Source organism: Calliopsis andreniformis, chromosome 5, assembly GCF_051401765.1.
Source record: "Calliopsis andreniformis isolate RMS-2024a chromosome 5, iyCalAndr_principal, whole genome shotgun sequence".
NCBI lineage: Eukaryota > Metazoa > Arthropoda > Insecta > Hymenoptera > Andrenidae > Calliopsis > Calliopsis andreniformis.
Window position 1 is genome coordinate 2301722 of NC_135066.1, and position 12717 is coordinate 2314438.

At 34.6% G+C, this 12717-nt stretch overlaps 2 protein-coding genes across 2 annotated transcripts; both read right to left on the reverse strand.

The window, feature by feature from the left end:
• Positions 1-716: 716 nt before the first annotated feature.
• On the reverse strand, positions 717-7205 carry Flfl (serine/threonine-protein phosphatase 4 regulatory subunit 3 flfl). The gene is made up of 5 exons (XM_076378680.1): positions 5994-7205; positions 4267-5865; positions 4031-4182; positions 3545-3947; positions 717-3282 (listed from the first exon to the last, which is right to left on the reverse strand). Exons 1-5 carry the CDS (start codon positions 6189-6191, stop codon positions 3196-3198), a joined length of 2439 nt encoding a protein of 812 aa, XP_076234795.1. The 5' UTR covers positions 6192-7205; the 3' UTR covers positions 717-3195.
• Positions 7206-8882: 1677 nt separating this feature from the next.
• On the reverse strand, positions 8883-12496 carry Sip3 (septin interacting protein 3). Its single transcript, XM_076378682.1, has 9 exons — positions 12015-12496; positions 11648-11740; positions 11407-11559; positions 11051-11341; positions 10757-10971; positions 10462-10679; positions 10005-10386; positions 9620-9925; positions 8883-9546 (listed from the first exon to the last, which is right to left on the reverse strand). Exons 1-8 carry the CDS (start codon positions 12141-12143, stop codon positions 9622-9624), a joined length of 1785 nt encoding a protein of 594 aa, XP_076234797.1. The 5' UTR covers positions 12144-12496; the 3' UTR covers positions 8883-9546; positions 9620-9621.
• Between the last annotated feature and the right edge of the window lie 221 nt (positions 12497-12717).

Genomic DNA, 12717 nt, shown 5'->3' on the forward strand with positions numbered 1-12717 from the left:
ATATTATATATATGTATATGTATATATATATATAATTAATATTATTAACACGTGATATTGTACAATGTGTGCAATGTTTTTTTTATCATGTAATTAACATTACATCGATGTGACGGCTGTAATAAAATTTCTTCTATTCGCGATTTTGGAGCATTGATCTTATACAGAATACTTTAATTTTTTTTTCCATTAATAAGGAAACACTAAACAAAAGTATTATAATTATTTTCAACAACGTTAAATGGGATTTAATTGCATATCATCGAACGCAACTGTGTTCAACAAATCGCGCTCGACATATGCCTTCTTTAATAAGGTGCCTTCGATCTTCGCTCGATTAAAAACGAGGGAGAATCGGACGCACGGGATCCTTTGACGGAATAAACGATTATCTCGTGCATCTTCTCAAATGGGAGAAAAATAACGATGTGGATCTCGAATACTCGAGTAACGTGTTCCTACTTAAAAACATAGGAAGCTCGACTTACACTCAGGATTTGATTCAGTACTGCTTGTAAAACGTAGTACCAAAAACGATTGTGTTAAATATGCAGAGCTCAAAGCATTGGCGATAGTTACACAGTGATAAATAATTAAACGACAGTAATGAAAGCGATGCGACAACGAACAAGTGAACACTCTATATAAGTATGTATTAAATTCAGCTTAAATAGCGTTAGACGATCACGCACTTTTACTGTAATATCACTTAGATATCGATTTATTTCGTTCTTTCCTTTTTTTTTTTCCTCTTTATTACTTACACTCCCAATACACACGCTCACAAAGTAACATTTCTTCTGCTAACTTTACCGTTTTGTCCCTTGTTTATCGAAGAAATTGCGAATATATATGAAACACATGAAGAACAACATTACTCGATATTCTCTTAATTAATTAATGTTATACTTTGTTACATTCTTCACACTTTCTCTCTTTCTCGCTCACGTTTCATGGTCAGTCCAAGCTGCACTTTTTCCCTTTTATGTACATATATCGCATTCAGCTCCAGTGAATTTGCCTACTTTGATATTCACAGATTTCACTTGTGTCATGACTGAATTATCTGTAAACCTCTGCTTCAGATAGTTAACGTATAAAGTCATTCACCTAACTTGAGAACTTTAAAGAACTTATATCATTCTGTCTTTCATCGAAACTTGTCATTGGTAAAAAGTAACACTAGTATCCAGGACAGCATACAATACAATAATTACCTTTTTACTTTTTTTTTAATATGAGGACTGTTTTTAATGTTTTAAGTGGAATGCCTGACACTTTTCTGAAATTAAACAGAGTATGAATTGTAGAGAAAAGTGAGGCAGCTATAAAACATGCAAAACGGCAAAAAGCAAATTGTTGTATTACATGGCCCCTTCGATATCATGTACCTTCTGTCAGAAATATTTTTTATATAGAATATAGTATATAAGTTATTTAAAGTCAAGTTATGTAAATTGTACTGTATATGCGTATTCTACATACATGTATGTAGCTATTTATGAAATGTCCAATGTACATATGGTTCTAAAGCAGTCTTAGAAAGTCTTCGTTAGGTATTGTGTGTTATGCAAAATTTTTACAGTAGCTTATAAAACCCTTTTTTCCATCTGTTAACTTAATCAGTCAGGGCACACATTGAAATAATATTTAGTGTAAAAACATAGTAAAGAGAAACAACATTAACGTAAAATTGAGAAAATAGACTCTTAATACTAGCTTTATCGGTTGTATCAGTAGTTAGAACGAAGTAGACACTTTTGTCTGGAGCTGATGTAGATCAATGAACATCTGTTTCATTATGATATGACATTAGCAACATGTTTAAAATAAATTTTTCTTAAAGCATCGCCTATGATTTTTGTGACGTTAAATGCTTGTTGTTCGTTTAAATCTGAGTATTTGTTAAAGTTATGAATTATGAACGAAAAGATATTTGTTACTTCATTGTAAAATCATTTAGATGAGACTATGCTACAAATGTGTAAGTAATTTCGCAAGGGTGAATTTACACAGATATAGATAAGAACTTTTCCTTTTCTTTACAGAGCATAATGATGCCAAGCTCATTATTTTTGCCCATATAATTACGAATAATTTATACGAATAGGAGATAGCTATATTTAATGTTCAAAGATTGCAAGACACTTTCACATTATACCTCTTTTTTTACATTGAGGAATAAAATATCGGGCATGAAGTGCAAACTAGTAAATATACACAAATCAAATGTTTATTATTGTACAATTTCTACTACTTACATCGACAACCGAAAAGCTCGTTCAAAGAACCTTAATGGGAACTGAATTTGTAAAGGAATCGCATATTCTCTCTGCTTAACCCACGAATGGTTGTTTTACAATCGTTACAAATATACATATATATACAAACTAAATACTATTTCTGTTTAAATTGGATAAAGTTTCATGATGTTTGACCCCCTTCTTCAAGAACGGATCATAATTGCCCATCGTACGAATAAGAAATTTATGGATGGCGAAACAAAACACTCAGTTGTTTTTGTGCGGTACACATCATGTACTTTTACATGTGATTTTTTTTTTTTACATAATAAGTTTCTTCTTAATAGATGCATATATGACGTACAGTCACAATTATTACACGAATCTAAGCGTACGCTTAGAACTCTCTGTACTCGTAAGAACCACTAGGCCTGGCTAGAGTTTCTTAGCCTATGTTCATGAAACAATTTCTCCTAGAGTACACAGGGTGTTTCCAGACAACGTGGAATGGACTATTTTTTCTTTTAAAATCTTTTTTACTGTTAACACTTACGTGGTCATATATTATGCCACAATATTTACCATCATATGTCTCGTTAAAGAAAGTTCTTTCTTCCTTCCATATCGCATTGGTTCATCATTCCTTTTGTTTCGCTTTTTTTTTCTTTCAATTACATACATTCCATTTCTTAGACCCTTTCACCCACCTGCGTTCGGTATCGATGCTTTCGTATAATTTATACACAACCCGACACAAAGAGGTATGTCAATTTTCACCACATTACAAACATGTATTCTCGTGTCCACTCACTTAAGAACAGTTCTTCTTTTTTATTATAAAAGGGTTGATTGTACGATCTCCTGATCGAGTCCTTTGTGCACATGTAGGAGGGCCAGAAATGGTAACAGCGATTGAGAATCACAAATCCCTCGTTCTCTTCCAGTTTGCCTACTATGATAATCTTTGCCGTTTCGGGGATGGCGTTACCTCTGTGTCCTCATCCTCTTCGTCTGAATCTCCTTCATAGTCGACCAAACCCTAAAAAAATATTCCATTAAAGCCTAACTACTAGAGAATAATTAAAGCAAATAATAGACTGCTGATTTTTATGCAAAGTGAAACTCTTATAGATGTATTTTAAAAAACAGAATTTAAGTAAAAACCTGTTTCAGTTTTTAAATCTTGTAATACCTGCTTTGATTTTGATATTTTAAATATTTAAGATTCTTTGTAAATGCATAAAAATCCGCAGTCTAGTGATTACATTTGTTTGAGGTTTATTTAAAGGAGAGAAATGTACCTTTTTAAATAATGTAGTACCAGTTTTCTCCACTGTTCCTACAGCTGAATTTGGATTCATGTCCGAGGTGATCGGAGAGTCGTTCGTTGCCGTTGTACTATTGTTGATTTGCGATTGCTGCGAGGTAATGTTATTGTTAGCAGTGTTATTGTTCAACACAGACTGTTGTTGCTGCTGTTGCTGATGATGACTTTTAGAATCTGCAAGAGCAGGATTAAGTGCAGAATTTGAAGTTGACGACTGTTTCTTAGCAGAAGCCGGAGGCACAAGATCTGCTGCTGCTGCGGGTACGACCGCCTCACCCTCATCAAAGTCTTCCTCTTCATTGAACCACATTTCCTCTTCTTCATCTAATTGTCTCTGGTCCCTTCTATATCGACTATTTCTCAGTATGGATGGAACACTAAGTATAATTATAAAAATATTATTTCGAAGTTGCATCAAAAAGAAGTTATTTAAAAAACTATTTGTGCAAGAAGAATATACCTGTCAAGAGCTGCTCTGTCTCGATCTTTCAACTTGTCTTGATGCTGCTCATACCTTAATTTCAAAGCTTTAAATGTTTGTACATAATCAATTGCTTCCAGTTCCTTTGAGAAATTTTCAACAACGTGAGAACACAAAGATTTAATATCCTCCTAAAATAGAATAAATCAATCATGAAATATAAGAAATATAAGATATAATAAAATAGTTTATTATAATAGTAAACATACACTCACCAATTTAATGAATTCAAACATTTCAAGAATTGCAGAATCCAGCAGATTATATCTACCATTATTTCTTACAAATGCATCAAATACAGGTGCAAATAAATTTCCCTTGATTATGTATCTATTGTAAAATTCATCTTTCAGAGCTACAATCTTTCTCATAAACCTTAAAGCGCACAACACTAAAAACGTATGTGTCGATTTCATTAAAACCAATATCCGTTTGAGCAGATCTTTATTCAATATGCAATTCCTGATGTGGTATGTATGATGTTCCACGCAAAATGAGAGTAACTCTAAAATCAATCCTAAAAGCTGTACTGTTCTATAATCTTCCCTTGCTGGTCGCTCTCCAATAGTATTCGCTAAGAGAGGCGCTATTAATGTTCCAATACTATTCTTGTAGAAGTAGTTTAAGAAATCGGCCTTTTCTGATTTGTTAACGGAAGCCAACAAGTTCTCTGGATCAAGGAGTAGACGTAATACACCTGCTAGTTGCACCGCTCCACCCAACTCTGGATCAGTATCGCCGACGAGTTGAGCAACTATTACATTTATTAACATTTGGTCCTGTTCTGTATTATTTATTTGCTGTAGCGTATAATCTCGAACGACACTTGGAGAATATTCCACTATATAAGTCAATATATCTATACTGGCTGTTTTCGTTTGGGCATCGTTCATCGCTAGAGTAATTTCTAATGCTGGTAATATACCAAGGGCTGTTAAAGTTTTATAAAAGGCCTCCTTCCCTTGCGGTTGAAGATTCTGAGAAAAGTTACAAAATTCTTTTAAGAAAAGAACTAGATCACGTCTTTTACTATCTGATGTTGCTTCGTCCGTTAATTGGCGGAACAATTCGGTAAGGAATTTCTCGTCGTCCTGTATTAAAGTTACTATTTCAACCTTATTAAAAAATATAAAGCTACTCAATGTATTCAACATATTATCTTCAAATACACTCGGAGTCGGTAAAACAACGTCCTGAATGTACTGAACTCGGTACGTTTGATGAATCTTAGCTAGCAATTCGGCGTTTGTAATAGGAATTGCTTGCTTAAATCTGGCTAACTGTCGAAGGTATTCTCTATGCCTCTTTGGCTGAGGTAATGATGGCTCGTATTCCAAACACCCAACAACGTCGAAAATCGTATCATCACTAAACATAACTTCAAACAGTGTGTTCTTATTAAGTAAGAAAATATTTTTAAATATGTCATAAAGATGATGCAATCCCTCAATATTTTCTAAATCTTCGCATGTATGAAACAGGTTTAACAATTTCTTGATGTAACCTTCTGATTCTAAAGCCAATGCCAATTTATCTTTTCTCATTTGAGAAGATAAGTAATTCCCTATTAGTTCATTAATATCTTCCAGTCTACTCAATTCGCATGGAGGCAATTCTATGGGGGGTGCAGCATCCGACATCTCATCAAACCGTTCATCTTCTGACTCTTCAACAATATCTTGTGTAATTTCAACAGATGGATCTTTCCCTTGGACTTGACATATCTTCTCCCAAATCTCATCACAGCCCGCCTTTTCTTGAAAACTTAAGGCCAAATCAAAATTATCTCCTTCTGACCAAACTATCAAAGTATCCTGGAATTTAAAAAAAAGTAAAGTGTTTATTGTCTTTTTTATATACATATAGCATTTGTCTTTTGATTGTAAGAAATTTTGCAAGAGCTAAATTAATCTGTATTGAGCTAAAGTTTCACAATTATTACCTGTTGCTTTTGATATGCAGTATCAGGTAGTATCCTACTTTCCAACAAAACAGAACCATCGCTCTCTGCTCTGACCAAAAGAGAAAATCCCTTTAATCTATCTACATACATTGAGGAAACATGGCCTGTACCACGGTCGTCCCATTGTCTGTCAGCATTCAGAGCGTATAGCTTAACTCTTCTGCGTGTATCCGTCATATTGTAAAGCTGAACTTGATGCACTCCGTTCTATATTATCACCAACAAGCTTGCATCCCTTTTATTTTCACTTTCTTTGGCTTTCTAAAGTATCCCGAACAATAATTTCTCAACTTTCCATCAAATGGACAAACGCACAGAAAGTTGCATAAACCGATCCCTGGACTACTCTCTTGTAACCCATTAAGGCTTCTTATTACAAAAACCACAATCGCAAAGACCAAGACAACTCGAAAGCTCTCTTTAAGACTCCGACCTGTACATAGAATTATTTCTGTCGAACAGTTCAGGTGAGTCGATGCAACTGTTAATCAACAAAAACGCCATAAGGAATCCTCCCTTATTTTGAACGATTATCGACTGAAGCTTGTGCCTACGCGTATCCCCTGAGTTTTCCTCCCACTAATCTCACAATACCTCCTTTAATGAGCTTACGAGCACGATATCAAGCTTTGTTGTGCAGCAGTTCTCAAGATACGACACGGGACGTCGATTCGTCGCGTACGCTCACATGCTTCAAAGCTCGTTTGACGGGAGGTGAGATTGTTTACCGTGATAGATGTTTATGCGCTCCTCGTTGCATAAGCCTTGATTCTTGCGCCAAAGAAAACCTCTCGAGACGCGCGGGAAAATTCCTCGCGTAGCGCACGTTCCCGATTTCACGTGTTGTGGGGACACGGCGCGATGTGATCACGACCGTGTGTCGAGTTCGTTCGAGCGGTTGGCTCTCCGTCGTCGAAACTCGGAGAGAGATTTTGTTGCTGGGAAGACGGACACCTCTGCGTGCTCTCTCGCCGCTGTGTTACGGTTCCCGCGACAAACGAAACCCAAATCGATTGTCAGCCCCCTCGGAATACGAGCTCTCATGCATACGTGACTATTTCCCTTGATCCCTCGCGGTACCTTGATCGCCGACCATCGCACTACCTTCCTTCTGATTAAGCGAAATCACTTCAAAATTGACATAGACACTGAACAGCCACAACACTACACTCCGCCATGTTAGATCACAACAACGCGCTACGGGGTTCGCTTCGTACGTCTCAAGGATTTCAGCGCGTAATACGATATTTCGGCCTTTTCTCCTTCGTTCAACGTAGATTTCGATTGTCGTTAGTTATGGATATTGCACCATGCCGAGGAAAGTGAGAGGACTTGAAAAAGTAAGTTTTTTAGGGGAAGCGAAAAACTAGCGCGCAGTAGAAGAAATTAATCGCTGGAGGAAATGATGGTGCTTGGAAAATGAAGTTTTAAGGAACGATATTCACATTCAGGATTGTATTTTTTTACATATATCGCTTTTGATAATCGTACCTCGTTAGTATTAGAGGACTTTCAAGAGTTTTTAAATCATATAAAATTCAATGATTTCGAATTTTTTTTTATGTTTTTGAAGTTCAGTTTTTGGCAAGCAGTACAAGTATGGTCACGAAACCTCTTTGTGGTTTTAACTAAAACAATTCGGTTAATTATATTCCTTGATGGTGTATAACAATGTTTGGTAACTAGCCCTTAAATACTTACGTCGGGTCCTAATGAATCTTTCACACGAGTATACGTCATAGTATTTGAAGATATGAATTTGCATAACTGTCTGTAATTTATTAATTACGTTTCGATAATTTACTTGGAATGCTATACCTTTACTTACGTCGAAACCTTCTTACGCTTAATATTCAACAGTTTATTGAATTAGAAGACCCTAGACGTAGATAACGTATACTGTGTATAGGAACAAAAATTTGTGTTGCGTTGCTTGAGTTTTATTCAAAAGGAAACCGTATTTTCTTAATAATATTTTAATCAAATAGAAGCAATAGAAAGTTGTTTTTTAGACAATTCATACATATTGAGCGTTCGTCATCAGTTACCAAACAGATTCGATAACACTAATTAAATAAGAACCAAATATAAAAGGCTTACTACAAAAATAAAGGTTAGCAATAGCAAGTAGGAAGTTAATGAATTAGAATTATGTAGAATGAAGTTCAATGTCACCATATGTAACAGAGCAAAAAATTACGCATTAACAACTATATATCATTTATCGTTTCATATGAGTTTTTGTGAAAATTGATTTTACAGGTTTAAATTTATGCACATATCTGAAACGTGATAGTGTTTATTTTTGGGGGAAAAAAGAACGTCGTTTCGAATTTTGGAATTAGGAAAAATGATCGTTCAATGAGATCCGATCTACTTTCCGTATGATAACATCGGGCTTGCGCATCTTGGACTTAGAAAAATGAGGTTATAATTATCTTTCGACTGATCAATAAAAGTTGATGTCAGTGATTATTCTCTTATATTTTTGTTTTATTTTTCTCGTTTTTTTACTTCTGTAAATGTAGTCTTACAATTATTCCTTATCGATATTATTCACAAAACAGTTGTGTTCTAACATTTTCATATTACAATTTACAACAGGTGGTCATTTTTTTATTTTTTTAAACAAATAGTTTAATAATGGTCTATATTTCTTGATCAATTGAAAATTTTCAAAATTGATGTAACATTGTATCAGTCAAATTTTTATTTTTCTAGCGGTAAAAATTACAGTTTTGTATTGCAACTTTTTAATTGCAATGCATAAATTTATACATATCTTAGGATAAATGCATTGTTTGTCTCTTTAAATAATATAATCTATTTTGTACTTCTTATGTTCTGTAATCTCATTCGAATATACTGTTCAAAATGATTACAAATAATTTTTACATTTAATAAATTATCTATAAATGTATACAAATTTATGTAATAAAAGCAAAAACATTATTAAATAGAGAAATAAATTTATTATATATAATGGTAGTTATCTAAAACAATGATGTTAGAGTCACATTACAATGACCGATATTGCCACTCCCATATCCAGACACAAGCATTCCTTTCAAAATTTAATAATTTATAAAATCTGTACACTAATTTGAATGTAGAATAATCAAAGTCTATTAGACACTTTAAGTCTTACCTTTAATATAAAAATTATGGGATTAAATACAGTAAATCAGGGTAACTTTCAGACAATGTATACAGAAACAATTTAATATGAATACAAAAGTTATTTGAGAAAGTACTTTAGAGAAACCTGTACCACAGTGTAAAATATATATACACACAACTAGTCAATTAACTTTGATGGTACCATGTAACATTTGTTAAAATTATAATTTGTCTGTGTTTGTATACTTTCTAGAAGATTCATATACAAAAAGATAAAGATGCCGCCTTTTGTTTTCATTTTAAATAATCATCTGGTACGCTTGTGATTATCAATATCATAATTATCAACTTTAGATTTGAATTTCAAGCTCTTAACCGTAATTGATACGCAGCCTTCAAATATTAATCATATCTGTAAACCAGGCCAGTCATTAATCATGGTACAAACTATTATGTTACACAAGTTATCACATAATTTTACGAACGTTTACTCCGTCGTGAGCTGAGCTGAAAATTTTTGTAACCTACGCCTCCGCAACATTTCCTGTTCGCTCGAGGATTCTGTATCGTTTATAATCGATGCTTCTGACGTTACATCGTTACTATTTGTGCCTGACAGTGCATTCGTACTTCCACTAAAAGTATCTGAAGTAGGAACATTTGTTTCAGCTTTATCTTCTGGCTGTTCGTTCTCGACCTCAGAGGTTGCATCTTTCGATGTTCCTGGCTTTGCCATTGACGAAACGTCTGGCGTAACATTTGCATTAGTTGCAGCAGTTGGCACGGGTATGCTGTAATAATAAATATGAAATAATAACCGTAACTGAGTTAATTAGACGCAACTAGTAAGCAAATGGTTTTTTTACGAACTTAGCAGTAGCTGCTGCTGTCTGATACTGGTTCATCATAGCGCTAGCAGCATCTAATAAAAGCTGGACTCTTTGTAACGTTTGTATTCTAGTTTCAACAGCTTGTCGCAAGTTGCCTTCCATCGCTCTGAGCTCTTCTTCGCTCAATTCTGTTAAATTAGGAGGGGGTGTAGGAATTGGAGGTAGTGGTACCATAGTGGGAAATGGAGGGGGAAACAATGGTACACCAGTTGCTAAATTTTGGAATGATGAGGAAGGAGTACTCCCAGTACTACTTTGACCTTGTTGCTGTGGTGTTGTGCCTGAAGCTTGTTGTTGTGGCTGTTGTTGCGGTGCAGCTCCTGGAGCTTGTAATCCTGCCCAAAATGCTGGCAGTACTTGAACTGTTTAATAAAACATAATGTAAATATTATGATATTCCTTAATACGTAATAGTACAAAGGTAAATATTATTATACCAATTGGATTAAATCCTGGAGCTTGTGGAGCCTGAGGTGCTTGTGGACCTGCTTGTGGTTGGTTCTGCTGTCTATTTCCTTGGTTATTAGTAACAGGTCTTAAAATATTCAACCGACAAGTAGGGCACGTTTGTTGTCGTTGAAACCAAGAACGAAGACAAGCGGTATGAAAAATATGATTGCATGGTAGTTTTTTACTTGCTGCTACCATTTCTTCTCTGAAATAATATTGTATAAATGTATGCAAATGTTTTAGGTGTACTAGTCTATAGAAAATAATGAAAACAATGCATACCTGCATATTATACACACATTGTCAGCAGCAGCTAACTCTTCTGCTGTTGCATCTGGGTACAAAGTATTCATATTTCTGATGGCTCGTCGAGACATTATAATATCATGGAAAGCTTTCTTGAAATCCCGTATTGTATAATACATTGGGCGAAGAGCGAATAAAGGTAAAGTATATAATTTGATCATTAAAGTGACAAATGCACCATACAAAATAACCTGGAATAATATAAAAACACATTTAGTTAAGTAATGTTCTGTACAATTACAATATAGATATTGTTAACATCTCTCTTACTTTCAACAGTCCAATTATCAGCTCTGTATATAACAGAAATACTGGCTTATTGTCCCATGGATTTTCACTTTGTAGATCTATCGTATGTAGTATGTATTTTACACTAATATTGAATACAACAGTTAAAAGAATAGCATATTCAAAACCAAACACAAGTTGTACAGAAGGTCCTTTTGTGGCTGTTGTATTGTATGCATAATGAATCATGATTAAATTTATTCCATGTAGAAGTCCTAATAAAGTACCAACTCTGAGGTGAAACAGCCATGTTATTACTGGGCTTCTTTCCATCTAAAAAGTAATGAAATTAGAATTTATGTCTACAAGAATTATTTACATGTATTTGTATTACTTACATAATCTACACGATCCTCCACTAACCAATGGAATGACTTCAAAAATAAAAGAAGTGTGAACAATGCTATAAATTTAGGACTGAAGTCATCCCGAAACACTGTAAATGCTAGGCAAGTCTCAGTTACAGCGTACCACACTTTCTCTAACAAATGCTGCAAGTAAACAATTTTCATTTTTGCCATGTGTATTTTATGTATGACAAAAGCTATTGGTAATAATAAACATAGTACACATATTTACCTCCAGTTCAGCAGCACGTAGGGTACCAAAAAATATTTTTCGAAGAAAAGCGTTAATCATAAATACTAATATTAAACCTTGTGCATAAATTACCTAAATTTAACATAAAAGAAAAATGAAGGAACAATCTGACTATTCGAAATTCATTACTTATTAACCCTTCACGCACAAATGCTATGCTATTGTTTTTAAATGTACGAATGTCTACACATGACAAAGTAGCCTTGCTTTTTCACATATATTAACACACAAAGTTGAATTTTCGACTAATTGTCAATCGCAGACAACAAAAAAGACCGAAAACTGTTATCGTGCCTGAGGGTTTAAATTACAAATAATATTCATTAAGAAACACACGAGAACTTACCGTCATGCTAGGGTTGGATTTGGTTATATGGACTACTGTCGGATAAAATTGTTTTCTTTGATAATAAGCATTGCCTATTACAGCGCAGGTTAGCGCTGTACTTATCAACATTATTCCAGCCTCCCGCATCTTTGCGCTGGTTAGTTTTCCAGCCCAAGGGCTGTTATTCTCAGACAAAATAACCACTGACACTTATCGTACCGACAATTTACGTATCAACAGCTGTAGATTCGACTAGAACCAACGAGGCGCTGCTATCATAACGACTATATTCCGAAACTATAAACGAACGCACTCCTGATTGCAATGCTTTGGATGGTACTTTGCATGGGAAAAACATTTGCTTAATCTTATGGTTTCTTTCCTATTCTTGTTACCTGAAGATCGGAAAGTGGTTTGCCTCGCAAATGCGAGATTTCTTTACCATTATTATTTCGTTTGTGCGTGCAATCCGTTGTCAAACGTGTCTTATTTTAACTTGACAGTTCCAGATGGGACAGACGGTGCAACCTCATTGGTCGATGGAAAAATAAGTATATACGAATATGATACGTAATGTTATGCTTATACCACGTGGAAGACGACAGATTTGATTTTGATAAGAATGTGCGGGGGCAGATTGGAGCAGGAATTTTGTTCACGATCGAGTCGGGATCCCAAAAATTTGTAATGTTCAGACCAAGTTCAGACAGTCATGATTTTG

Bases quoted from the DNA above. Each gene is read 5' to 3' on its own strand.
- Sip3 (XM_076378682.1), bottom strand. From the start codon at position 12,143: ATGCGGGAGGCTGGAATAATGTTGATAAGTACAGCGCTAACCTGCGCT. The intron at 11,741-12,014 runs GTAAGTTCTCGT...TGTTAAATTTAG, and splicing joins AATCCAACCCTAGCATGACG to GTAATTTATGCACAAGGTTT. The intron at 11,560-11,647 runs GTAAATATGTGT...GTTTACTTGCAG, and splicing joins TACGTGCTGCTGAACTGGAG to CATTTGTTAGAGAAAGTGTG.
- Flfl (XM_076378680.1), bottom strand. From the start codon at position 6,191: ATGACGGATACACGCAGAAGAGTTAAGCTATACGCTCTGAATGCTGAC. The intron at 3,948-4,030 runs GTATATTCTTCT...AATTATACTTAG, and splicing joins GACAGAGCAGCTCTTGACAG to TGTTCCATCCATACTGAGAA. The intron at 3,283-3,544 runs GTACATTTCTCT...ATATTTTTTTAG, and splicing joins GTACTACATTATTTAAAAAG to GGTTTGGTCGACTATGAAGG.